Consider the following 25,475-nt stretch of genomic DNA (forward strand, 5'->3'; position numbering starts at 1 on the left):
TTTTTATAGAAAAGAAAGATTTATTAAGCTGGTAGTTCTTCTACCAAAACAACATTATCATTGTATAAAACTGCTATTCTAGGGAGTGGGCAAGTTTCTCACCCTCCCTTCTTACATAGTTAAAACTAGAGCTCCTTAGAGACTTTTAAATACCAAATTTCCTCAATGACATGGCCAAATAATATAGTTCGTGAAACCTCATGGTTGTTGATAGTAGTGATTATTAGGAATGGCAACGCGCCGGATTTGGGCCGGGTTTTTGCATACCCGGACCTGACCTGTCGGCCAAGACCTGCGACTCGGACCTAGCCCGATTATTAATTGGTTTTTTTTTTTTTTTTTTTTTTTTTTTTTGGGGGGGGGGGGGCCTAGACCAGCCCTACGGGCCCCATTTAGCCGCTTGGGCCCAAATCTGGGCCAACTAATTTTTTTTTTAAGCCCATTAAGATTTTTTGCCAAATTCAAGCCCATTCAAGCCATATATAGTAGCCAATTCAAGCCCATTCAAGCCCATTGAGATTTTTGGCATTTGGGCCACATTATATGGCAGCCAAATCAATCCAAATCATAGGTTAATCATAAATCAATAAATCATCTGTTAATTATACATCTATAAATCAATAAATCATAACTAAAATCACCAGCTAAACATAAAAATAAAATAAATCCAACAAGTCCAAGAACTAAGTATCACAAGTCCAACAAGTTCAAGAAATTAAAAAGTTATAAAACAAATCCCACAAGTCTAAGAAAATTAAAAAGGCTAAGAAATTACAAAATGTCTTATCCTCCACAAACCAACAAATTAAAAAGGCTAAGAAATTACAAAAGGCTTAGAATAATTACAAACCAACAAATTAATCCAACAAGTCTAAGAAATTAAAAAGGCTACTAAATTAATACAAAATGTCTAATCATCCACAATTGTGACACAACTCCCATCCTCTTTATTAGGCTCCCCATCATCAAGAATTGATTGAAGTGTATAATCTCCAGACATAGTTGAAGAACCTACAACAACAATGAATTAAAAAATGGAATAAACTTCATCAAATTGTAACTAACAAATATAAAAATACAATTTTGATTTTATAAATAGAAATTAGACAATTGCTAACTGTTGATTTCACTTCATAACCAATTTTGAGCACATATCATTGCCTCTATAGTCTTGGGATGTAGCTTACTACGGTGTGGACTTAAAAGTTTCCCACTAGTGCTAAAGGCAGATTTTAAAGCAACAGTTGTGACAAGAATGACTAAAATATCTCTTGCAATCCTTTGTAAAGTAGGATACTTGAGACCATTACTTTTCCACCATTCCAAAATATCAAAATCTTCACTCCTCTTCAACACTCCCTCATCGATGAAATGATCAAATTCCATTCTAGCACTCCCATGTTTCTTTGAACTACTTGAACTATTGTTCACAAACAAATCAAAAGATGAGATTGCCCCACTCAACCTAAACTTCATTTGTGCCACAAGGCTTGAAGTACTTGCAAGAATATGAGAACTTCCTTCATTATCTACAGGAGACTCATCTATATCTCTATACTCTTCAAGCAAATCATAGTAAAGATTCTTAATTTTTTCAATCTCCAAATCAGAATTATCACTATAAATGTTAGGATAATAAAACTCTAAAAACTTCATCTTATATCTTGGATCTAAGATAGCAGCAACAGCCATAACAACACTAACATTAACCCAATAAGAACTAAATTTAGCAAGCATGCTTTCTACCATCGTACTTATCATCTCATTTGAAGACAAACTCCATTCATTCAATGCAATTTTCAACTCACACACCAAAGTAAAATACATATTAGTTGTGGGGTACTTACGACCAAAGAAAAACTCAGTCACACTATGAAACAACTCCAACCTCCCACAAATATCTTTGCCTAACTCCCAATCATAATCATATGGCAAACAAGTATAAGATGTTTCACGTTTAGCCAAATGTGGGAAAACATCTTTATAAATCAATGCAGTAGAAAGCATTAAGTAAGTTGCATTCCAACGAGTTTTACAATCTAAGACTAACTCTTTGGTGCATTGAACACGCAATTGACGTGCATTTTCTTCAAATTTCTGCCTCTTTTTTGGTGATCCAATCCAATAAATCACACTATCACGAATCCTTTTAATACCATCACCAATAAGAGACAACTCATCTTGAACAATCAAATTCAAAATATGTGCAGCACACCTCATATGCAACATAGACCCACCCAACATAAGAGAACTAGTATCAAGCTTATTCAAGAGAAGTCTTATCATGGCATCATTAGTACTACAATTATCAACAGTTATTGTGGACAACTTCCTATCAATGTTCCACTCTAAAAAACAATTAACAAGGACTTCAGCAAGGACATCTTTCGTGTGTAGAGAAGGAGTATAAACAAACCTAGAAAAATAATATGAATAATTATAACATAACTCAATAAACATTCTAAATGTAAAGTCTTTAACATTGAATTTATAGATAAAAAAATTACCTTAAAACTCGGCTTTGCAATGTCTAAGTATGATCAATAAAATGAGCGGTAATGGCCATAAACCTTCTCTTTTTGTTACTTGAAGTCCACATATAAATTGTAATTGCCATCCTACTTCTATTCTTGTCCGTCATCTTTAAAGCTTTCTCCCTCTCATTATCATAGATTTTAAGAATGTCACTTTTCAAAGTATTTCTTGTGACAAGTTTAAACATAGGTTGAAGATCAGCCACAAATTCTTTAAACCCAATGTGGTCAACTATTGAAAGGGGATATTCATGTAGGATGACCATACGAGCAAGCTTATTCCTCAGTCTAACTTGATCAAATTGGTAAGTATTTAAACTCATAGTTCCATCCACCTTATTTTGTTGTTTAATTAAGACTTGTTGTCTTATATCCCTTATATCTTTAAACTTCATCCGTGGACATCTTGCTAAATGATTACGCAAATGAGTTGTACCTTGGCTAGACTCACCCAAGTAAAGTTTTTTACAATGATGGCATTGGGCTTTAACTTTTCCATCAACTTTCTTCCTTGTAAAATGAGACCAAACATCTGAGGTAGTCTTTCTTTTTTTACTTGTATCCAAGTCCTCATTTGTAGGCTCTTGCTCTCCCTCGGTCCCTTCATGTTCCTCTACATCTAAGTCTTCTCCCATTAAGTCCACCGTCGGGGATTTCGGATTCCTAATTGGTTCAAAAGTTTGGGAGTTAGAATCAAAACGAATTATCACAAATTTATTATTACACATACTCATTGATTAATAGGCACAAATTCATAATTACATAGATTCACAAATTCTATCAACGCAATCATAATTAAACATGATTAACTACAAATTCAAACACTTACTCGTTGTTTAATGGTGATCCTAAGGGTGAGCTGCCAGGCAACAATGACGAGGGTGATCATGAAAATGGCAGAGGAGACTGCATAGTTGGCAAGGGACAATGTCCGGTTCTCAAGGGAGAGCCACTTGGCAAGGAAGAACCAAATTTGTTTGTGTCTGTGTTTGTGTCTTCCATCTCCGTTTTAGGATCTGCATTCCCAACAAACACAAAAAAAACAATTTCTTCCATTAAACAAACTATGCAGAAATGAGGGAAAGAATAGGGGAACAGAATGCTTTAAGACTTGAATCAAGTGAAAGATATGTGTACAAAAATTCACTACCATATTTCACACTTAGTTTCATTGATTTCAACATCCCCAATGTATTACTTATCATCAAATCCAATCCTAATTACCAAAACAAACCCAATAACACCACAAACACCTTAACCCATAAACCAAACCCTCACCCACTCAAAACCAAATAAACATTATTATCATCACAACAAATTCAATGAACCACCACACAATCAAACCTCCAAACAAATTTTAATGAAACATTGAAAAAAATTCCAAAATTTTAAAACAAAAACCGGACATTTTGCCTCTTTATCAAATCCGAAGATCGCAATGATAGATCATACATTTTGCCTCTTTATCATCAAATTGGACAACAGAGTGAGCTTGCCAAATCCTTTTTGTGGCAAGCTAAACACAAAATCAAAATGATAAAATTAAGAGTACTTACAATTGCTACACCTTCCTTATCAGCATGAGTAATATATACACAAAATGTGGCGTAATAGCAGAGGAAGATCATATAAAAATAATCAGAATGGAGCAATAACAGATACAACTATTTCAAACATCAATTTTTCAAAAGGGCACTGGAAAAAAAAAATCTATACCAAGCTAGCACTTACTTAGCCAAAGATTAATCTTTTTAAAAACTCATATTTTTCTGGTACACCTTTTTCAAATATGACTTTTGCAAAAAGCTACAAAATAAGTTGAAAGAGAACTAAACTAACAATAAACGCACATATCATAACATCCAAAGAAGCAAAAACATAAATAATGAATCCTTGAACAATTTTAGTAAAAGGTGGCACAACACAAACAAATGGCAATTACCCAATTCAAACATAAATATCAACAAATACACTTAGAACACACACACAAAACAGAGCATCATACCCCATCATCAATCATCCAAATTTTCACACAAATCTCATCATATCACATAATAAAAACTACCCAATTTTGGGTAGAGGAAAACCGAAACAGAAAAATAGTACCTTCGACTTTGCTTGCCAGAACTTCAATCGGAGATGACAGTTGAAGAAGAAGTGGTTTGGTTTCTCTAAGGTTTAGGATTAGGGTTTAAGCTGGGTGGCACTATGGTTTTTTTGTGTATATCTTTCACAGTATCTACAGTCACAAAGAAACGGTAGCAAATGAATATCTCTATTTTATTCCCTTTTAAAATTTAGCCACCTGTCTCACTAAATAACTCAACTAAAACACTGGTAACAACAAACAGTACCTGAGGTCCTAAGGAAGAGCGAGGTTGTGAGAGTGAGAAGGCGAGGGAGGTGTGACTGAGCTGAAATGAGAGAGTGTCGGAGTGAGGGAGTGTCAGAGTGAGTTGAAATGAGGGACTGAGCTGAGGGAGAGGGAGTGTCAAACTGAGGGAGGGAGGCTGAAGAAATAAGGGATTAGGGTTAGATTATAGGTATATATATATATATATATATATATATATATATAGGGTTTTTTGTAATTTAGGGTACCGGGTTTTTAAATAGGCCAGGTCTCGGGTTTTTTTTTATAAAACTTGGACCCGACCCGAACCCGCTTCGGGTTTTTTTTTTAAACCCATACCCAACCCTATTCCTAATCAGACCGAGTAAAACCCGACCCATTAGGGTCGGGCCAGGCCGGGTACCTACGGGTCGGGCAAAAATTGCCATCCCTAGTGATTATTCCTTGACAATCTTCCTCAAATCCACCTCGAAGATACTCAATTCCTTTTCAAGAGAGATGGCTTGATTGGCTGCCAATGCTTCCCCAAATTCTACAAGAATGTGGGACTTTGGCCAAGGGCAGTAATGATGAAACAATAAATTATTATTGTCCCACATCATACTATTGTGATATTATAACTTAAAGGCCCAAATATTGAAGTCATATATGTGTGTGTATATATATATTGGGATTGGAAGATAACTGGTTAACATAAACTGCTAATACAGAATTTTTAAACAAGAGAAAAGAAAAAAGCTTACAACCACAAAAATTCTAGAAAAGAGGAAATATAAGCAAAGATGAGAATGGAGAAAATATAACAGATATAAAGATAAATGAAGGGGAAGGGGAGAGTTATCATAAAATAGATGTAAAATAAAATATGGGGAATGGGAGACGTTATGATATGATACTGAAAATAAGGTGGTATAACTTGCCAAATATATGCAACCTGAAAATAACTTGAAAGGGGTAAGTTACCCCTTTATGGTATCACAGGATTCCAACTTAAGGAATCACTACCCGTTCATGTGTAACTTACCCCTTTGTTACACTGCTCTCAGATTTTCCCAGTTAAACCGCATTAGGAAATCCGTTTATGTGTCTGTTATACCCATTCACTACAGATAGTGAAGGAATCACTACCCTTTCTTTTGGTCAGCCAGTTAAGTTCAAGTTCTCAGAAGCCCGGAACCCCATAAGATTAGTAGTCTCCAAGATGTCTCCACCTTAGTAACTCCTCAAGTCCATTTGTGACGAGATGTCTTCTATTCGAGCAGACTTTTCTTGGGTGAGGATGCTTTTATAGAACTTGATGGATTTTTCTGGGACCTTTGGAAGAAAATACCAATTTGGTGGCAAAACTTCCATTGCTAGGGCTAGTGGATCTTTTATATGGATCATGTGTGGTTCAATATAAAATATGTGCTAGATGTAAGGTTTCTTAACATGGGGAGACTTATTTTTTTTTGTTGGATGGCTAGAATGATCTTTGGGACTGTAAGGGGCCAAAGGGATCATCTATTGTGTATGAGGTTATTGCCCTAGGTGTTGAGAATACTAAGGTAGAACTAAAACTAGGCTGGTTTAGGAGTGGCCTTTCATAGTTTGGTTTTGGGATTGTAGAAACCACATAGTGATTGGCCAAGGAAATTGGGGAAACTAGGACTATCTGGCCAAGGTTCTTTGCTTGACTAGTGCTAGGAGGTGACTGTTTAGGTAGCTTTGGTGGTTGGGGCTACTGTGCTAGCTTCTTTCCAGACATTTTGGGTTGGATTCTACAAGAATTCATGGGTAAGGAAATTAGGGATACTGTTTTGGGTTCCTTCTATGTATTCTATGTCAAAATAAAAAACTAAGAGAATGGCTTGCCATCATGCAAAAATCTATTTTGACGCAATGTTTTGAACATCTTTTTCTAAAACATGTTTTTTAGATTTGCAATCTATTCTGATTAAAAAATTTTGATTTAATAAATCATTTTGAAACTTTGAAATGCATAGTACTATAGATAATATTTTTGTTTTAATAGTACTATAATTTAGCTAAGTAGGAGTCTAAATTCCTGAATGGAAATAGACTATCTGTTTAGGGGAATTAGGACTAGTATGTTGAAGGAGAATGCCACCATAACCAATGTTAGAGGCATTTATCTGGACAATCTTGAAGGAATTTACTGAGGGAATTCCTAAACAAGGGAGAGTCTTAACATATTTTTTGATTTCTTGGACAACTGATGGGTCCAAGGAGGTGGATTGGTTTGAAGTCTATTAAAAAGTGGTTTGCATTGCTGCCTAGGATTTTGATAGAAATCTGCAATGTAGTTGAGAGATTCTAAAAATCTTTGAAGCTGGGTCTTGTCTAGGATTTGATCTGGAAATTTGTCTGCAAACTGAATGAATCTATTTATTGGTTTGATCAAACTGTGATAGATGTCAGAACCTAAGAACTAGACATGTGTTTGGAAAAGTTTGATTTTGGGGTTAAAATCACAAGGCCATTGAGCTTGACTGTATTGAGAAATGGTCACAAATGTTTCCAATGTTGCTTAATAGATTCTGAAAATGAGTACATCATCTATGTAAACAATAGAGTGACTAGAGAATGGATTGAAAATCTCATTCATGATATTTTGGAATTCACTAGGTGCATTCTTTAGACCAAAAGGTATTACATTCCATTCGTAATGTCCAAAGGGTGTAGTGAAGGCTGTTTTATACCTATCAGACTCTTTGATCTGAATCTGCCAAAAACCACTTTTCATGTCGAACTTACTGAAGATGACTGCCTTACTAAGCTTGTTAACTAGGTCTCTTTTATTTGGAATAGGATATCTAACCCATTCTAGGACTTTGTTAAGGGGCTTGAAGTTGATGACTAATCTAGGTACACCTCTCTCAATCTCAGCATTTTTTTGGACATAAAAGGCTAAACATGACCAAGGTGACTTAGAATTTCTAATGATTCCTTTGCTAAGAAGGTCATTTATCTCTGTTCTGCAAAATTCCAAGAGTTCTTGGCTCATTTGGATGGGGCAAGCTTTGGTCGGGATCTCCTTTTCCTTAAAATCTTTGACATATGGGAGGGCCACTTCATGTCTCTTTCTATGCGAAAAGGCTGGGGTAGATCAAAGCAAACTTCCGACTTGAGTTTTTCCTCAAATTCTCTAATTTCTATTTGGATGATCTTACAGGTCAATTGTTCCTCAATTTTCTTATGTCTTAAATCATCCATAAGGTATTTAAGGTGTTGGGTTTTCCTATTGATCAAGTTAGGGGTTCTGGAGATGGAGACATCTTGGAGACTGTTAATCTCATGGGGTTCCAGGCTTCTGAGAAACTTGAACTTAACCGGTTGACCAAAAGGACAAGTAGTGATCCCTTCACTATCTGTAATGAATGGGTATAACAGACAAATGAATGGATTTCCTAGGATTACTCTGTCTGTCATATTCTTAACTAAGACAAAGGCTGTTTTGAAGTATGTGTTGTCTTGGCACGCATGGGCTTTTGGGATTTTGTATTTAATCTGCATTTGGCTTCCACTTGTTGTGGATAATCGTTCCCTGGTCTGTTGAAAATACTTGTAGGGAATGATTCCTTCTTAGATGCAGTTGAGATCTGCGCCTAAATCTATAAGGTTTATAACCTCAAATTCAAAATCTTTGCTAATGACAATCTTGACTTTGGAATGCCATTTTAGGAAATCAATTCTACTGATAGTCTCTAGGTATTTCTGGGCTAGTTCTTCTAAGACCATGTTTGCTGTAGGATTGGTTGACTCACTATAGACATTTTCTACTTCATCATTTGAAGGGTTTAGTGTGAGGAGCTTGCCTCATTATTACCTTGATGAGAGGTATTGTCTTGATGTTCGATTCTCTGCTTAAGGAAATTGTGGTCAATCCTAAGAATGGTTAAAGCCTGGTTAAGCTTTTTAACTTCTTCCTTAAGGGTTCTGATCACAGATTTGGTTTCCTTGATTTCATGTTGGAGGTCATTAACTGTGATTTCTTTCTTAACTTTGGTAAACCTATTGAAGATTTTTTCTAGGTTAACTGGAGGTTTAGGGTGATGGGATTTGGTTTCTTTTGTTTCTCTGACTAAAGTGCTCTGAAACTTGCTAAGATATTGGGCCTTAACAACTGGGTCTTCTACCTTATCTATTAGGGTAAAGAGAAGCTCCTCTTGTTGGCTAAGAACATTGACTGATTTGTTTTTGCAATAACTGTCTTTACATCTTATTCTAATATCTAGACTACTAGAGATACTGGATGACTCTCTAGAGGATGAGGATTGGTTTATCTGAAAGATTTCATTGTCACTAGAACTATTGGAGGACTCACTGTTTGTGTGGTTGAGTTCTAGGAGCTCAAAAATTTCATCTTTGCTAGTTTGGTCACCTTGGAGGGTGTTGATTAAAGCTTTAGCTTTGAATCTACACTCTTTCCTAAAATGACCTTTCTTTCCACATTTATAACATTCTCTATTTTTGTTATCAAATGTGTCTTATACCATTGATCTTTTGATTTCTTGCTCTTCTTATAGAAATCATTTCCATGAAGTTACTGGGCTTCTTATGACTTCTATAATACTTAGAGGCTTTTCTTTTCCTAGGGCAATCTTTCCCTCTAAGTTTCCTTTTGGACGGGGCTATGGAAGGGAGGCCATACTGAGTACAGAAGTTTCCTACTTAGCTTTTCTCTTGTCCTTATTGGCCTGGTTCTGGATTTTCATGTCTACGCACAATTTCAAGCCTTCTCCAGATGACAATAGATATGTCTCCATAAGTCAGGTCATCATAATCTATGACACCTGAGGAGTTACTGAGAGTTTCCCTAATCTTATGGGCAAAAAGACTAAGTAAGCCCTTGATAAACTTCTCCTTCCAAAACGGAGAGTTACAATCGCTTTTGTGCATGACTCTAGTGGTAAAGACATCTTCATACCACCTATAGTCACTAAGGGTAGGACACCTAAGGTTACTTAACTAGTCGTGTATCCTAGTCATGACGTTGCTAGGGGTTCCTATGAAATGTCTTGTAATGGTATAGATTAAGGTGTTTACTCCATTTGGGACACCTCGACCTATGGTTTCATCAAAGATTGGATCCCTTTCCTCATCTTTCTGGACTACACTTTTGATCTCTTCCTTTGATTCTTCTGTTAGGTAATGGTTTCACCATGACAAAAGTTTTCCTATGAAACCTAAGACCAAAACTTCAACTACTTCAGTATGAGGGCGACCTTCGTTGAGATAGTTATTGGCTACCATAGTCATGTGTTGAATTTTATTTATGATTTCTTGTCCTGATAATCTATCCATATTCCATTCATAGAGTTTATCAGAAGATACTGAGAACTGGTTGCTAACATTCTTTTCCTCAAACTGGTAGTCAGGGGGTGTTGGTCTGGGATACCAATTTTTGGTGAGGCTGGTTGGGGTTACCCTATGATGGTAGAATCTGTTCACCTATAAATCTTGAAATTGATTTTCTAATTGTCTTATCTTGTGGATCTTGTTGTTACATTTCTACGCATTAATTTCAGTTTCAAGTTATTTTTAGGTTGCATATATTTGGCCGGTTATACCGCTTTATTTTTAGTATCATATCATAATGTCTCCCATTCCCCATATTTTATTTTACATCTATTTTATGATAACTCTCCCCTTCCCTTCATTTATCTTTATATCTATTATATTTTCTCCATTCTCATCTTTGCTTATATTTCCTCTTTTTTAGAATTTTTGTGGTTGTAATCTTTTTTCTTTTCTCCTGTTTAAAAATTTTGTATTATCAGTTTTTTTTAATCAATTATCTTCCAGTCATCTGCTTCTTCCAGTCACTGTGTTTAGCCCATAAGTTTGTTTTAGGAAGGTACGAGTTTGACATGTAAGTCCTGGAATCCTAAGCGAGTGGACGTTTAGCCAGAAATAGGCATCTAAGGCTTAAAGTTAGGAATGGCAATCAGTCATGGAAAGCATCCCTTGAAATTAATCAAAGGTTAGGTACAGTAATTTAGAGATAAAGGTGATTAGGATTTAATTACTTAACATAAATTTTTTATCCAGAATTATGAATAAGTTGTTTAGAAGTAGCTCTTCCACTAGCTCTCGATTGTCCATCCCTGAGATTCTAGAAGACACTAGAATTCTCAATTTAGAGTCTCTTGAAGTTTCAGATTTAGATTTAAACTTAGGAGATTGGAATATCCCTAAGGTCCCCACAATCAGATCTATAAGTCTTCTTGGTCCCTTAAAAAAGCTTTTAAAACAGACTACCATGTTAAGACTATAGAACAAGTTTATGGTATAAACAAAGAATATGAAATTTGTTATTTGTTTTCACCATCAACTCTAGTTGCACATCGAAAAGAAGGACACAAATTTCTACACATGGGTCTTGTCCAAGTAGCAGTTAAACCACCTATCAAAGAAAGATTGAACTGCTCAATCCTCATGGCCTTTAGAGACACATGGCACATCAGATTTGAAGATAGTCTCTTAGGAACCATCCAAACTAGTCTTAGTAGTGGACCAGTCCATTTCAATTGCTTTCCCAACTTCACAGTTTCCCTTCATGAACCACATATCAGGAAAGCCCTCACCTTAAATATCAAGACCTCAAGAACCCTTATGGTACCAGGAACCTAACAGTCAGCCTTAATATACAAAGTTTACTACAAGTGTATTAGGACAAACCTAAATGTTCAAGCCCTTAACAAGAAACTAAAAGGAGAAACCACTCTTATCCAGTCCACAACACATGGATCTTAGATTCAAGTACCTAGAAACCTTAAATGGACAGAGTTTACATTCCCACAAGATTGGACTCTACAAAATGAAAATTATTCTTTTAGGTCCAACACCCTACCCGAACCCTAGATTTATACTTTGTCCAGCAGTTAACTAATGGAACTGTAAGGCTAAGCTTTGACCAGTCCAGATTTAGATTTCCTTTAGATCTTCATCAACCCAAAATGCAGTCCCCTATTCTCCTTAGAGATAGACCTGCATCCCAGTGTAGCTCATCTAGACCTCCAACCCCTAGGAAAGACCTGGACCTAGAACGTCAAGGAGTTAAGACTAGATCCAAGTTAGCACACCATGCTACACAGCCAAACAAGAATTAGTTGCAGAGGAGGATGAAAATCACAATCAATCCTCTCTAACTCAGTTATACTTTAAGCAAACTGAACCCCTAGTAGGCCACCAGCTCAATGTCATGAAAAAGGATTTCACCCCAGACCATAAGTCTTTAGGTGATGATTTTGACTCTGAAACAAACAAAGCCAAAAGAGAAGCCTATAAGGCAAATCATACCAAGGAACGGAAGATATAAGTGTACACTAAATGGCAAGAGTTCGTGAAAGAGATATCAGCAAATGTCCCTTTCTTTGAATATTTTGAGAACCATTTTGAATGGCAAAGAAAGTCTTGTGTCATCACCAAAACAAAACTGGACCAAAAAAAACAAGGAAGTAGTCCGATCTAGTCACCCTCCCTTAGAAAATATAACCATCAAACACCAAGGTTTTGAAGTAGTTGCTACTCCTTTTTGAAGTAGTTGCTACTCATTTTAGGAAACCTTCCAGTGAGGATAAACTAGTAAAAAAGGTCATAGAGCAAAATAACTACACCAACCTATGTTTAGATGGCAGTTTACCCCCCTAGAATTTCAAGAATATTTAGAGGATCCTAAGCTCCCCCAGAGGATCCTAAAGCCCCTCTCCCAGTCTATATAAAGGAGCTTAAGTTCCATTTGAAGGCAGGCTTAGTTCAGCATAACTCCCTCTTACAAAATCCCTTAGTAATCTTGTATTAGAAATTTCCAATCTTGTAATCGGATGGCATTTGTATTTTGTTTTCAATGTAAGCCTATGACTCTAGTACCCCTTTCAAAATAACATGTTTCATATTCTTTGTTTATACCATAAACTTGTTCTATAGTCTTAACATGGTAGTCTGTTTTAAAAGCTTTTTTAGGGACCAAGAAGACTTATATGATTGGTGGGGACCTTAGGGATATTCCAATCTCCTAAGTTTAAATCTAAATCTGAAACTTCAAAAGACTCTTGATTGAGAATTCCTGTGTCTTCTAGAATCTTAGGGATGAACAATCGAGAGCTGGTGGAAAAGCTACTTCTAAACAACTTATTCATAATTCTGGATAAAAAATTATGTTAAGTAATTAAATCCTAATCACCTTTATCTCCAAATTACTGTACCTAACCTTTGATTTATTTCAGGGGATGCTTTCCATGACTGATGGGCTAAACATAGAGATTGAAAGAAGTAGATGACTGGAAGATAACTGATTAACATAAACTGATAATACATAATTTTTAAACAAGAGAAAAGAAAAAAGCTTACAACCACAAAATTCTAGAAAAGAGGAAATATAAGCAAAGATGAGAATGGAGAAAATATAACAGATATAGAGATAAATGAAGGGGAAGGGGAGAGTTATCATAAAATAGATGTAAAATAAAATATGGGGAATCGGAGACATTATGATATGATATTGAAAATAAGGCGATATAACTGGCCAAATATATGCAACCTAGAAATAACTTGAAACTGAAATTAATGCATTGAAATTAATGCATAGATATGTAACTTACAACTATTAACTTGACTTTGATACCACAAAGGGGTAAGTTACAAAATTATTCTGAAAGGGGTACTAGAGCCATAGGCTTACACTGAAAAAATGAGGCAGGCCCCTCACACCAAAACCCTTTAGATGATGAGCTTGTGGTAAAGGAAGACTAAGGGGTCCATTTTTGACTTGATGTCTTCTATTCAAGTTGACTTTTCTTGGGTGAGGTTACTTTTATAGAACTTGATCGTCATCGAACAGATAAATAAGGATTTCTCTACTCTAGTCCACAGAGCCATTGCCCAAAAGACAAGGTCCTAGTCTAGCCTAAAATATGTCTCAGTCGCTGGAAAATCTAGCAAAGAATTAAAAGATCTTGCCGACCAGTTGCTCCTCCAGGCTTCTTAGTTAGTAGAAGAAGAAAAGACTTCTCCTGCCTCTTTTGAAGCATCTACTAGTTACCAACCATTTGACCTCTTCCAGGATTCTCAAGATCCTTATGAGGGCCATATATATATATTATTCCTTTCTTCTTAAAATACTACGTTTGTTTGTTTTGATGAAAAAATTTATGTGAAGATAGGTTTTTTTTTTTTTTTTTGCATTTTTTAGTGTTAAGTAGTATCTTAAAAAAATAATTAAAAGAAAAATATCTTTGATCAACAAAAAAAATATAATTTATTTTTTAGAGATATTTTTCCTCTAAATTTTATTGGAAAACAAGTCTATCTCATGACAAGTTAAATTAGAGAAGTAAGTAGATCTTTTTTCAACTCATTTAAGGTTGCTGCCAAAAATGGAAAAATAAGATAGATTTATAGAAAATACTATTTGAAAAATAGCTCATTTTTTAAAAACAACTAATGTCAAAACTAGTCAATGTGACACTTTTTCCTCATTCTCATTCTTCTCACCACAACACACCCAATCAAACTAACATATTATTGTCTAATGATAAAGAGCACAATTATCAGGAGTGGACACTAAAGATCGATTGAAACTCTATAAAAAAAAAAGCATGACTTAGGTACAGTACTTAGATGTTGTTCCTTACATTCCCCTCTTAAGATTCAGCCATGTAGCTTTTTTTATTATGAGATGGAAGTGTATTTTTAAGTTAAGTAGCCACATGGTAAAATCTTAAAATGGGAATCTAAGAAATAATACCTAAGATACTATACATGAGTTTTGTCCTAAAAAAAAAATACTGTTGAAGAAAAGCTTTATACGACAATGGTTGTATAGATATAGTGTTGTAAACTATGTAGGGGCCTTTGACACCTTTGGATTGAGGCTATTTGTTGAGGGTAAGGGAGTTGGACTTAGCTCTTTTTCAGTAGAATTTTTCCAAAACTAGTCTATGCACAAGACAAGACACTCTAAAAAGGAAACAAGCAATATATATAAGTGTGTGTGATGAGGGTTTTTTTTTTGGGGGGGGGGGGTTACTAGTGTCATATTTTTCCATTCATCTCAATTTTTAGATTATGACACAACCCAAAAATTAAATAAAAGAAATCAATGAGTCTTGATAAAGTTTTAAAATTTTGTTTTTGAAGACATAGATTAATAGGAGAATGTCTTATTTTGTAGGCATTTTAAGTGGAGCTGGAGATATATTTTTGCCAGGTTGTCCTCTAGTTTTGTCCCTATGAAATGTAGGGTCTAAAGGTATTTCTAAAACACAAAAAGGTCCAGTCTAAAGAGGAGAATTCTGTTTTTACGCACACACACACACACACAAACACACACACACAAACACACACACACACAAGCCTCATCACATGTGCTTTGCGCGTGCAATGAAGCTTTTTTTGGTCTAGTGTCATAATTTTGCATTTTAAAAAAAATGGATAAGTTTTTTTTTGAAGACACGGATTAGCAGGAGAGTTTCCTATTCTGTAGGCATTTTAATTGGAGTTGAAAATATATTTTTACTAGGTTGTCCTCAAGTTTTTTTCCTATTAAAGTTTAAGGGTATTTTTGAACTTCAAAAAAGTCCAGTCCAAAGAGGGGAATCCTTTTATATATAGTATATATATATATATAAAAGAAACATATATCTTTTTTGAAACCAGATAAAAATATACTCCCTCTGTCTCAGTTTGTTTGTCTTTTATTCCATTTTGAAATGTCCCAAAATATTGTCCTGTTTCTAAAAGTAAAAGTTATTAATTTACTAATATTCCTATTATACCCCTACTTTATTTTCAAAACAATTTGAAAAGAAAACTAACAAATATTTTAAAAAATCAATCTAATTGAGGCACCTTTTTAGTTGCCTCATTAAGAATAACTCTTTAAAAGAAAAAAGCTAATAAATTTATTTAAAGGTAGTTTTGTAAACTTATACATTTTTATAAGGTAGACAAGAAAATAAATGATGTTTCCTTAAAAAGTTTGACTTTTCAAACAGGACAAACAAATTAGGACAGAGAGAATATCTTTTTTGAAACCAAATAAACATGCATCTTTAATATTAGGGTAAATTACAAAGTTAGTCCCTATCATTTACATCAAATGTCAATTTAGTACCTAACATTTCAATTATGTCAATTTGGTTCCTAACATTTTTAGTGTCGTGTTAATTTAATCCTTGTCATTATCCCTTGGATGAAAAAAACTGACGTGTCAAACAAAATAGTAAAAAATTATTTTCATGCCACATCAATTGCCAACTGTACAATCATGTCAAATTAAAAAAAAAAAAAAACCAAATTAAAATCTTCTCACGTGAGATTGGATTCATCTCACTAAATGGTTCTAAAATTAAAATTCCTAATAAAAGTTTCTCTCTCTCATCAATATCATCTCCATAGCTGCCTTTATACAAATTCTCAAAAGTTAAGTGTTGGTTAACAGTTTGTTTAATTTTCTCCTACAGTCTTGCTTCAGGAGCTTGGGCTATAAACGAATGTAAAGCACCTTGTGAAACCACTATTGGCAGCTCATAAAAAATGGATTCCTTTTTCTTTTTATTTGACAATGGTTGTCCATCATTCTATAAAACTCTAGTGGTTTTCAAATTTGGTTTGAATTTGAAATGATGGTAGATTTGTTGGCACGTCTACATGATGATTCTATAAAATCTAGAAAGTAAAAAAGAGTAGTAGCAAATCACTCATTTGCAAAGGGATCTGTGGCACTAGGGTAGCGCAGGTTTGATCCTATTGGACTAACGCAGATTTTTTGAGTTGGTTTCTAGACCAGCTTTCTTAAATGGGATTGTTTCTTTGAAACAATAGTTTGTCATTTGGTAGCTGCGGAGATGATACAGACGAGAGAGAGAGAGAACCTTTTAGGGATTTTAGAACTATTTAGTGAGAAAAATCAGATATGTGTGCAGATTTTAATTTGTTTTTTTTTTTTTTTTTAATCTGACTTGTTCGGTTGGTAGTTGACATGGCATTAAAAATAATGTTTTACTATTCCATTTGACACATCAGCTTTTTTCATCCAAAGAATAACGGCAGCGATTAAATTAACACAATACTAAAAATGTTAGGGATCAAATTGACACAATTAAAAGGTTAAGAACCAAATTGACATTTGGTGTAAAGGATAGAGACTAACTTTGTAATTTACCCTTAATATTATCTTCATGTAGCTTTTAAAAAAAAAAAGTTATATGTAAATGTTATGCTTGCTGCTTTTAGTAAAGCAATACATGTGAGAACTGAGAATCAACCTTTTAAATTAAAATATCAGTGAGATTTTCGTATTTCACAGAAATAAAGATGCTCATTAATTAGAATTAGAAATCAAAAAAATTTGTCAAGCAAAAGATCAAACTTTCACAAATTCCGAGATTGATAATTCTCATCCAAAATTCCTAATTAATTGCTATTAAAAACAATATTTATACTCAAGTTAAAATTTTTATTCTTTCTCAAAAAAAAAAAAAAGTTAAAATTTTTATTAAAAAAAACATCAATATGAGATTTTATTTATATTAAAAATACATATGAAAAGAAGAATAAGTAAAGTGCTAAGTTGAGGGTTCCCTCCCAACCCGGTCAAGTTGTATTCCTTCGTTCCTTCCTTCCTTGAGTCTGTTTCTTTTATCTTATGGTTTTTTTATTGACAAGATCGCCTTTTATGATTCTTTGGTTCGTTTCATTATCTCATGCTTCTCTTTAAGTCCAAATAACCTATATGCTGATTCCGGATAAAATGGATTTTAAGCAATCGGCCAGCTTTCCACTAGGTGTCAGACAAAATGTGAATTTAACAAATAACGTAAATTATTTAAGATATGTGGTATTGATTCTTAGGATGGTATTACCAACTCATGCTTGTTGCTGAGTCCAAGCAATCTATAATTCTATGTGCTGATTCTAGACTCTAATTTCACCAGTTAATTTTGATTCCAAACAGCTCCTTAGATACGATCCATTTTGCTTTCTTCATCTTTTTATTTCCGAAACACATATACACCCCTTTGTAGAGTTTATGGTCCCACATCATACTATTATCAATTGATGGCTCAAATATTTGAGTCATTTGATTTTTTCCCCCTTCTTTTTCAAAATTCTAAAAGTTAAACAATAAACTACTTTTTCTAAAAAAAACTAAAGAAAAAAAAATGGTTTTCATGAGGCCGTCAATATGAAAAATATAAACCGATATTTGGGCAAAAGCAATATAACATGAAATTAACCTATAATTAAGTGGTAAGAGATACTATGAATGTCTCTAATCATAGATTTGTAAATAAACCAATCGGTTTATGAACAACTTTACATCTCATGTTCAACTAGAGAAAATGTTTATGTTAATTTATTTAGGGTACGTTTGGTACACTGAATGGAGATTACAACAGGAATTGTAATCTTTATTATTATGAATAAAATGTCATGTAATGTAATAACTAAACCTATTCATTAGTTTGGTTGTGAGTTATATTAGAATAAAACTTAACGTTTATTTTAGGAAATATCTTCTCATACAATTATATCTTCTTAAAAATTGTTATTTTTTTAATAAAAAAATAGTTATTTTTAAATTTAAGAGAGATATGTGTTATTTGCTATTCCTTAATTATTGCACTTATTAAGGAATAGCAAATACAACATTTTAAAGAGGAATAATTATTTCTCATTTTAAGGAACAACTATTCATAAGGAATAACTATTCCTTGTAATAAAAACATAATCAAACTAAAGAATAACTAAATTATAAGAATAACTATTATATTACAATGCCTATTACAGTCTACCAAACACGCCCCTAGTAAACATATCAAACTCAAGTCCAAATTTATACTTGACTATTGAACTAAGTAAGCTAAAAAAAAATATGTGTTTGTGAAAAAAACTTGTGAGTATAAGACTTCCCCCATACTAACACCATAATTGGTCTAATGTGATAGTACGTGATCCAAACAACCCAACAACAAGGCCAACCCAGATCCCAATTAACTCATCGTTGATGTCCAAGCAACCTATCAACAACATCGAACCAAACAGCTCATCAATGACTTTAACCTAGCATCAAGACTTGTTAACCATGGAGCTTATCCATGCTCTTCATACACACACACTCTCTCTCTCTCTCTAAAATCTAGTTTGTGATTAAAAAAATAGTTTTAATTTAGATCTTGAGCTTTCGGTACTTTGAGGAGAGGGAAGGTCTTTGTTTGGTTATTGAAAATGTACATGAAAGTTCATTTTGTTCTGTTTTGGTAACTGTTTGGGTAGAGTAAATGTTTTCATGATTTCGTGAGAAAATGCATAAAGATTCTTTGTTGGAATGTTTGATCGGAGAAATTACTTTGAAAGTAAAAGATAGTATTATTATGTTTCTTATAATTATGTGCTAGGACTACTTGTGAAAATAAATTTTAATGTTCAATTCTTCTTTGTTTTCTTCTAGCCAAACATATTTTTTCTTTTAATTTTATTTTGAGAACAATTTTTTTACTAACCAATTTTATTATATTGGACTTACCCTTTTATTTGTATACAATTTCAGATTGAGATCCTATAGAGTTCTTAGGGTACTCTACCATATAAAGTTCATTTACTTTCTCAAAAAATAAATAAATAAATAAATAAATAAAGTTCTATTAATTTTAACCATTCATTTATAATAAAAGGTATCGATTTTTCCATATCATTAATCCACTAACAAATCCCCTAAAATATTGGTTTAAAAATAATTACTCATAAATGATAATTATTGTCTTACCTCTTTTACCTAAATCAGGTCTCTAAGAAAACATGAAGCCATCTTCTCCTTTCCCTCTTTATTTTTCAATTTGTTCCACAAATCGTTTTGGTTGTTAATTTCAAAGCATAGGTTCGACTAAAATGGGACATAGAAAAATCATTTTTTATGAATCTAAGTGCCAATCATGTACTTAAAAAAAATATATATATATATATATATATGTATGTGCTTAATTTTAATAAAATTAATAGAAGACTAAAAAAATTAGAATGAAAATTCTGGTGTCTCTACCATTCATTATCATATATATATGCTTCACTGTCTATGTGTATAATAATCAATTTTCTAAATAAGCAAATTTCTTTTGCATTTAATGTTGCAATGTCATAGCCATTATCGATTCTTTTGCATTTAAGGCAATAACTATCATTTATGAGTGGTTATTTTTTAAAATCATTATTTTTGTAAATTTGTTAGTAGATTAATGATATGGCAAAATTTGGACATTTTATTATAAATAAAAGGTTAATATTAAAGAACTCTACATGTTAGAGTACCTTAGGAACTATAGAAGATTTCAATCCTACAATTTCAAGCTTAGATAAAATTTAAATGATTTAATTAAATTTTAAATAAATATAACATTAAATTTTTTTATATGAAAACAAATCACTGGCCACTGCAAAACTAACGTATAAACTGTGGATTGGCATGAAATTTAATTTAATTAATTTTTTTTTTTTATGAGAAAACACAAGGAAAAAAACCAAACTGAGAAAAGAGCTACAACAAGAACAGAACAATAGCAGGCAGAAAAAAAAACAACAGCAGCTACGCACAGCCCTCCTTCAAGATAATATGCTCCACAAAGCTTGGACACACACCTTTCCAAACTTGTGAAACGCCTGAATCTCTAGCTGCTCTTGCAAGTTCATAGGCTGCTCTATTGCCACTCCTATTCAAATGTTGAAAAGAGCACCAAGAAAAAGAAGAAGAGATGTCTTTTATGTTCTGCACAATGTGACCCAACTCACCTCCCAAAACACCTTCATTAATAGCTTGGATAATTGAGAGGGCATCAGATTCGACAATATTATGAGAGATGCCTAACTCCAAAGCAAGCAACACACCATCTTGCAGCGCCAAAGCTTCTGTGACCTCGACAGAGAATGTTGATGGCAGTATTTTGCTTGAAGTAACCACGAGAATCCCGAATCGCCACACCTGTACAGGAAGGGCTGCCATCTGAAGCAGTGCCATCAGTGTTTATTTTGATAAAGCTCGAGGGAGGGGCTTGCCAAGCCATCGGAGAAGGGGCTGAAGAGAGGGCAGGGAGAGAGCAAGCATCTTTATACTCATGTAAATTTCTGTTTGCCATATCCCAGACTTGAATTGGAGTAGAACCCGAATCCTCATGTATAGCTTGGTTGCGGTTCCACCAAATGGACCAAGCCACAGCAAAAAATAGTTCCAAATCAAGTGGGGATCCTTTCACAATAAACTCCAAGGCAACATCCACTAAGTCCCTAGGTGAGGAAGTTACATCAACTGGGCAATTATGCCACTTTGCCCAAGTCAGCTTGGCGTGATCACATAAAAGAAGGGCATGGGTAGTGGATTCCAAGGCCTTATCACAAATGGGGCAAAAACTTGAACAGTGAATACCCCTATGGCTTAAATTGAGCATGGTTGGAAGGCCAGTTACACAAGACCTCCAAGCAAAGATTTTGAGCTTTTGAGGGATTTTCTGATGCCAAATCCGCTTCCAAAGGCAAATTCTAGAATCAGGAGAGGAACAATCTCCCTCCTCATTTGAGTCCACTAAGCTTGAGGCAATGTGATATGCACTTTTCACTGTAAAACCCCCCCTTTTATTGCCAATCTAGATGAGGCTATCTTCAAGGAGATTATAATTGAGGGGGATTTTTAAAATTGTGCTAGCTTCAAAAGGAAGGAAGATGGACCTAACCGCTTCTACTTTCCACCACCTAGTGTCATTATCAATAAGGGAGGCAACCATTGGGTATTCACCAAAATCTGATTGAGGAGAGATCGCCTTGTAAGAAGTTGGCGTTGGCAATCATTTGTCATCCCAAATATGTATTCTTCAACCATTACTGACCCTCCATCTTGTTCCCTTTTTTATTACTCTAAGACTATTATGAATGCTCCGCCAAACATACGAGGGACTGCCTCCTTTTTTAGAATTTAGAAAATCATCATAAGGAAAGTACTTAGCTTTAAAAACCCGAGCCATCAAAGAGTTTGGTTTGGAGAGAATTCTCCAACCTTGCTTGGCCAACATGGCTAGGTTGAAAGCTTGGATGTTTCTGAAACCCATCCCTCCATGAAACTTTGATTTACACATCTTCTTCCAGCTGACCTAAGCGATTTTGTTCTCATAGTCTCTTTGCCCCCATCAAAAGTTCCTCATCATATTTTCTAAGTCTTTGCACAAAGTTTAGGGAGTTGGAAGCAACTCATTGTATATGTGGGCACTGCTTGGGCAACCGCCTTGATAAGAATCTCCCTCCCACCAATTGAGAGAAGCTTTCCCTTTCAACCAGCAAGCTTTTTAGCCACCCAATCCTTTAGTTCTGCAAACACTTGAGTCTTGGATTTTCCAATGATAGCAAGCAGCCCTAGGTATTTGTTATGCCTGGAATCTTGCATTGGACCAAGGATATTTAGAATGCTTTCCTTTCTCTCTTGAGGAGTGTTTGGGCTGAAACAAACAGAAGACTTGTCGGTGTTAATTTTTTGCCCCAAAGCTGCTTCATAACTATTAAGGATATCGACAAGCTTCTGATACTCTTGCTCCTTTGCTTTGCAGAAAAAGATACTGTCATCAGCAAAGAAAAGATGAGTGATTTTTGGGCATCCCCTACCAATGGACATTGATTGGCATCAAAATTGAGTGTATGGGGTTCGAGTTCCTTCTTGATCAAAATTGAGTTGATTTTTCAAAATTTTTTTCTTGCTTTCGTTATTTAAATTTTGTGTACATGATTCATGAATAAAAATATGCCTTCATGTTACTTATAAAAAAAATATGCCTTGATGTTTTACTAAACTGTGAGAATAATATGAATTATTATTATCATTATTACTAGTCGCTAACCCGTGTGATGCACGGTAAAGCTATTATGTATAAAAGTGTAAACTATTTTTTTTTCTCTTCCTCTTTGATTGTACATTAGGATTCCAGTCTTTTAGTTTCTTATCCTAGATATGAAATATTAATCTTGATATGAAACATTAAATTACATAATAAAAAATAGAAATCAAACTTAAGTTTAAAATAAAATGAAGAATTAAATCTTTAACATCCTCAACTATCCATAAAATGTATGAAACACAAATTTAAAGAACTACTTAATCAATATTTCATATAAATTGAAAGACAACTTTAAAGTGTTTTTTGTATCTTCTTTCTTTGTTGCTTTGTAGTGGTCATTGAATATGTCCTTTTATTTTCCTTGAGTATAGATGTTGGTGTGAGTTGCACATTGCTTTGAACATTAACTTTTTGAAATTTTGTAGAATCACAACCTTGTTCACTTGATAAGTTGTTGCTACATTTATTTTAAGTATCACTGATGTAAAGCCTAGCAAGAATAGGTTGAGGAATGTATTACAACATATACATGTTAAATATCTAATTGTTAATATTTGTCTATTTAGTATTTCGTCTCAATGCCACTTGATTCATGATATTTGCATGGGTTTTTCTAATCTTTGAAATTAGCAGTCTCAGGAATTTCCAAATCAATATAGACTCTTGTCCCACTTGTTGATGAAAAATTATACTCTCCTGCAATGAACAAGATTCATTAAAAAAAAGGACAATTAAATTATAGACTCAACTAAAGTTGTACAGTTTCAAATATAATTGTTCATCTTGTCTTAATTTCTTGGTTTGAACATAACCACCTGATGTGTCAACACCAACCTTTGGTCAGTTAAAAGCAAAATGAACTTTAAGCTAATAAAGGAGAAATAACAAAATATTTCTCTATTTCTCTTGGTCATGCGGTTAATTCAGCTTGAGGTATTAAAGCTGACCTAAAGATTCAATATTGAATATGACATCAGTGAAATGACCTATAAGACCGCCCAAGTATATGTAATTGGTATGAAAAGAAGAATTGAGTGAGCCTCGTATATAAGGTGCCAAGAGATATGAGTTTATCTTTTGTGCATATTTAGTTGTAATGTTCAGAAAGGTGTGTGAATTAGTGAACTGAAGGTCCAATTGTTTGTGTGGCACTTGTACCATAGTTATGTCCTTGAATTTCTATGCTCATGATAAAAGTGTATTCTCTTCGCCACTGGTAATGCCCAATAATTAAATGTTGGACAAAATATATGGTAAATGGATACTTCTATTTCAAAAACACCAAGATACAACTTTTTGGTATCAATGCCTCACACTTGAACATACATAATGTGCAGAACCTGCCAACCTGTGTAGAACTTGATTCAGAAGATATGAATATCAATTACTTCGGTGCATATGACGTCTGCTTTTAATTGCATGACCTATTTTAATAATTATGCGATCTGTTTAAATGACTTCATGAATCATGTAATTAAAACACCTGTGGATGGTCATCTAAAATGCCAAGTACTATGATGGAGGAGATTCCTCCAAATTGTTTAGGAGGAAAACTTTGTTGCCACTTAATTACAAGCACAATCTTATGAACAGCATAATGCCTCATGCATAGTTCATGAGGCTGTTTTCAACACATAACACATCTAACTTGCAAAAAGAAATATTCTCAGATTTTCTATGAATAGTATGGCACACATTCAAAGCCCTGATTCCATTCTTTGGCTTATCTGTGATAAGATATCTAGGTGCTAATTTCATACAAGGCAATGAAGTAGTGCTTCTAAGTACTTCCTTGAAAGTCATTTTCAAATGATGAAACATATAAGTGAAGGTAACTATGCCCCTAACAAACTAAAATAATATATCAAATGCATGCACAAACTTCAGCCTGCACAAACATGCATACATTCCCCACATATTCTACCAAGCCAGACTTATTAATAAAAAAACTGAACTACAAAAACATAAAAACTTCAAGAAAACTTACAAGTTGAGTACTATCAGAACTTAGTTAGGAGGCCCTCAACGGTTCTTCTGTTGAGTTTTCTTGACCTGAGGAAGGGGAAATATACATAACCCTAAGCTTGCACTCCTCTATAGCCTTTCCACTGTCCTTAGTAAACTGGATTCAATAGTAAACATCAACTGTACAACATCAGTATTATTTCAACAGAATATGATCAAGCTAGTCAAACGGAGGCATGACTCTCAAAATCAACGATCTTACAGAATCTTGTGGAAGATCATCAACATCAGTATTCGGAGGCACTATTGTACTCTGCAAAAGAAATTTATCTTTGCATTGCATATCTGGAGGATATTCTCGTTGGGCTTGGAGTGTGACTGCAAATCAAGAACAAACATTGATTATTGGAGAATATTTTAAGAACAAACATTGTGATGGTTCACAGTGTGCAACCAAGTGGCATATGCTTAGTTAGTGCCATCTAATACACTTCTCAAATCAAAAGCCAACCATCACCCAACAGGTATTCATTGATTGGCCAATCACTACTTTGCTCATGTTTATGTGTTGGGCAGTTTCTCCTAAAGATATGTTCAATAGATTATCAAAAGGTCATTACTTGCAGGGGGAAAAAAGATCTATCAAAAGATTTTTGCAAGGTATTAAAAAGCACCTCTTATATATATGGAGTACTGGAGTCCCAAGGATCTACAACTCCAGTATTGGGCAGCACAAAGTAATGTTGGCAA

The 25,475-nt window shown here is 34.2% G+C and overlaps 1 protein-coding gene across 1 annotated transcript; it reads right to left on the minus strand.

Annotated features, from left to right (window-relative positions):
- Window positions 1–910: 910 nt before the first annotated feature.
- Window positions 911–20,902, minus strand: LOC115961442 (zinc finger BED domain-containing protein RICESLEEPER 1-like). Its single transcript, XM_031080427.1, has 5 exons — window positions 20,677–20,902; window positions 20,527–20,597; window positions 2,508–2,530; window positions 1,152–2,416; window positions 911–1,011 (listed from the first exon to the last, which is right to left on the minus strand). Exons 1-5 carry the CDS (start codon window positions 20,900–20,902, stop codon window positions 911–913), a joined length of 1,686 nt encoding a protein of 561 aa, XP_030936287.1.
- Between the last annotated feature and the right edge of the window lie 4,573 nt (window positions 20,903–25,475).

This window comes from Quercus lobata, chromosome 9 (assembly GCF_001633185.2).
Source record: "Quercus lobata isolate SW786 chromosome 9, ValleyOak3.0 Primary Assembly, whole genome shotgun sequence".
Classification (NCBI taxonomy): domain Eukaryota; kingdom Viridiplantae; phylum Streptophyta; class Magnoliopsida; order Fagales; family Fagaceae; genus Quercus; species Quercus lobata.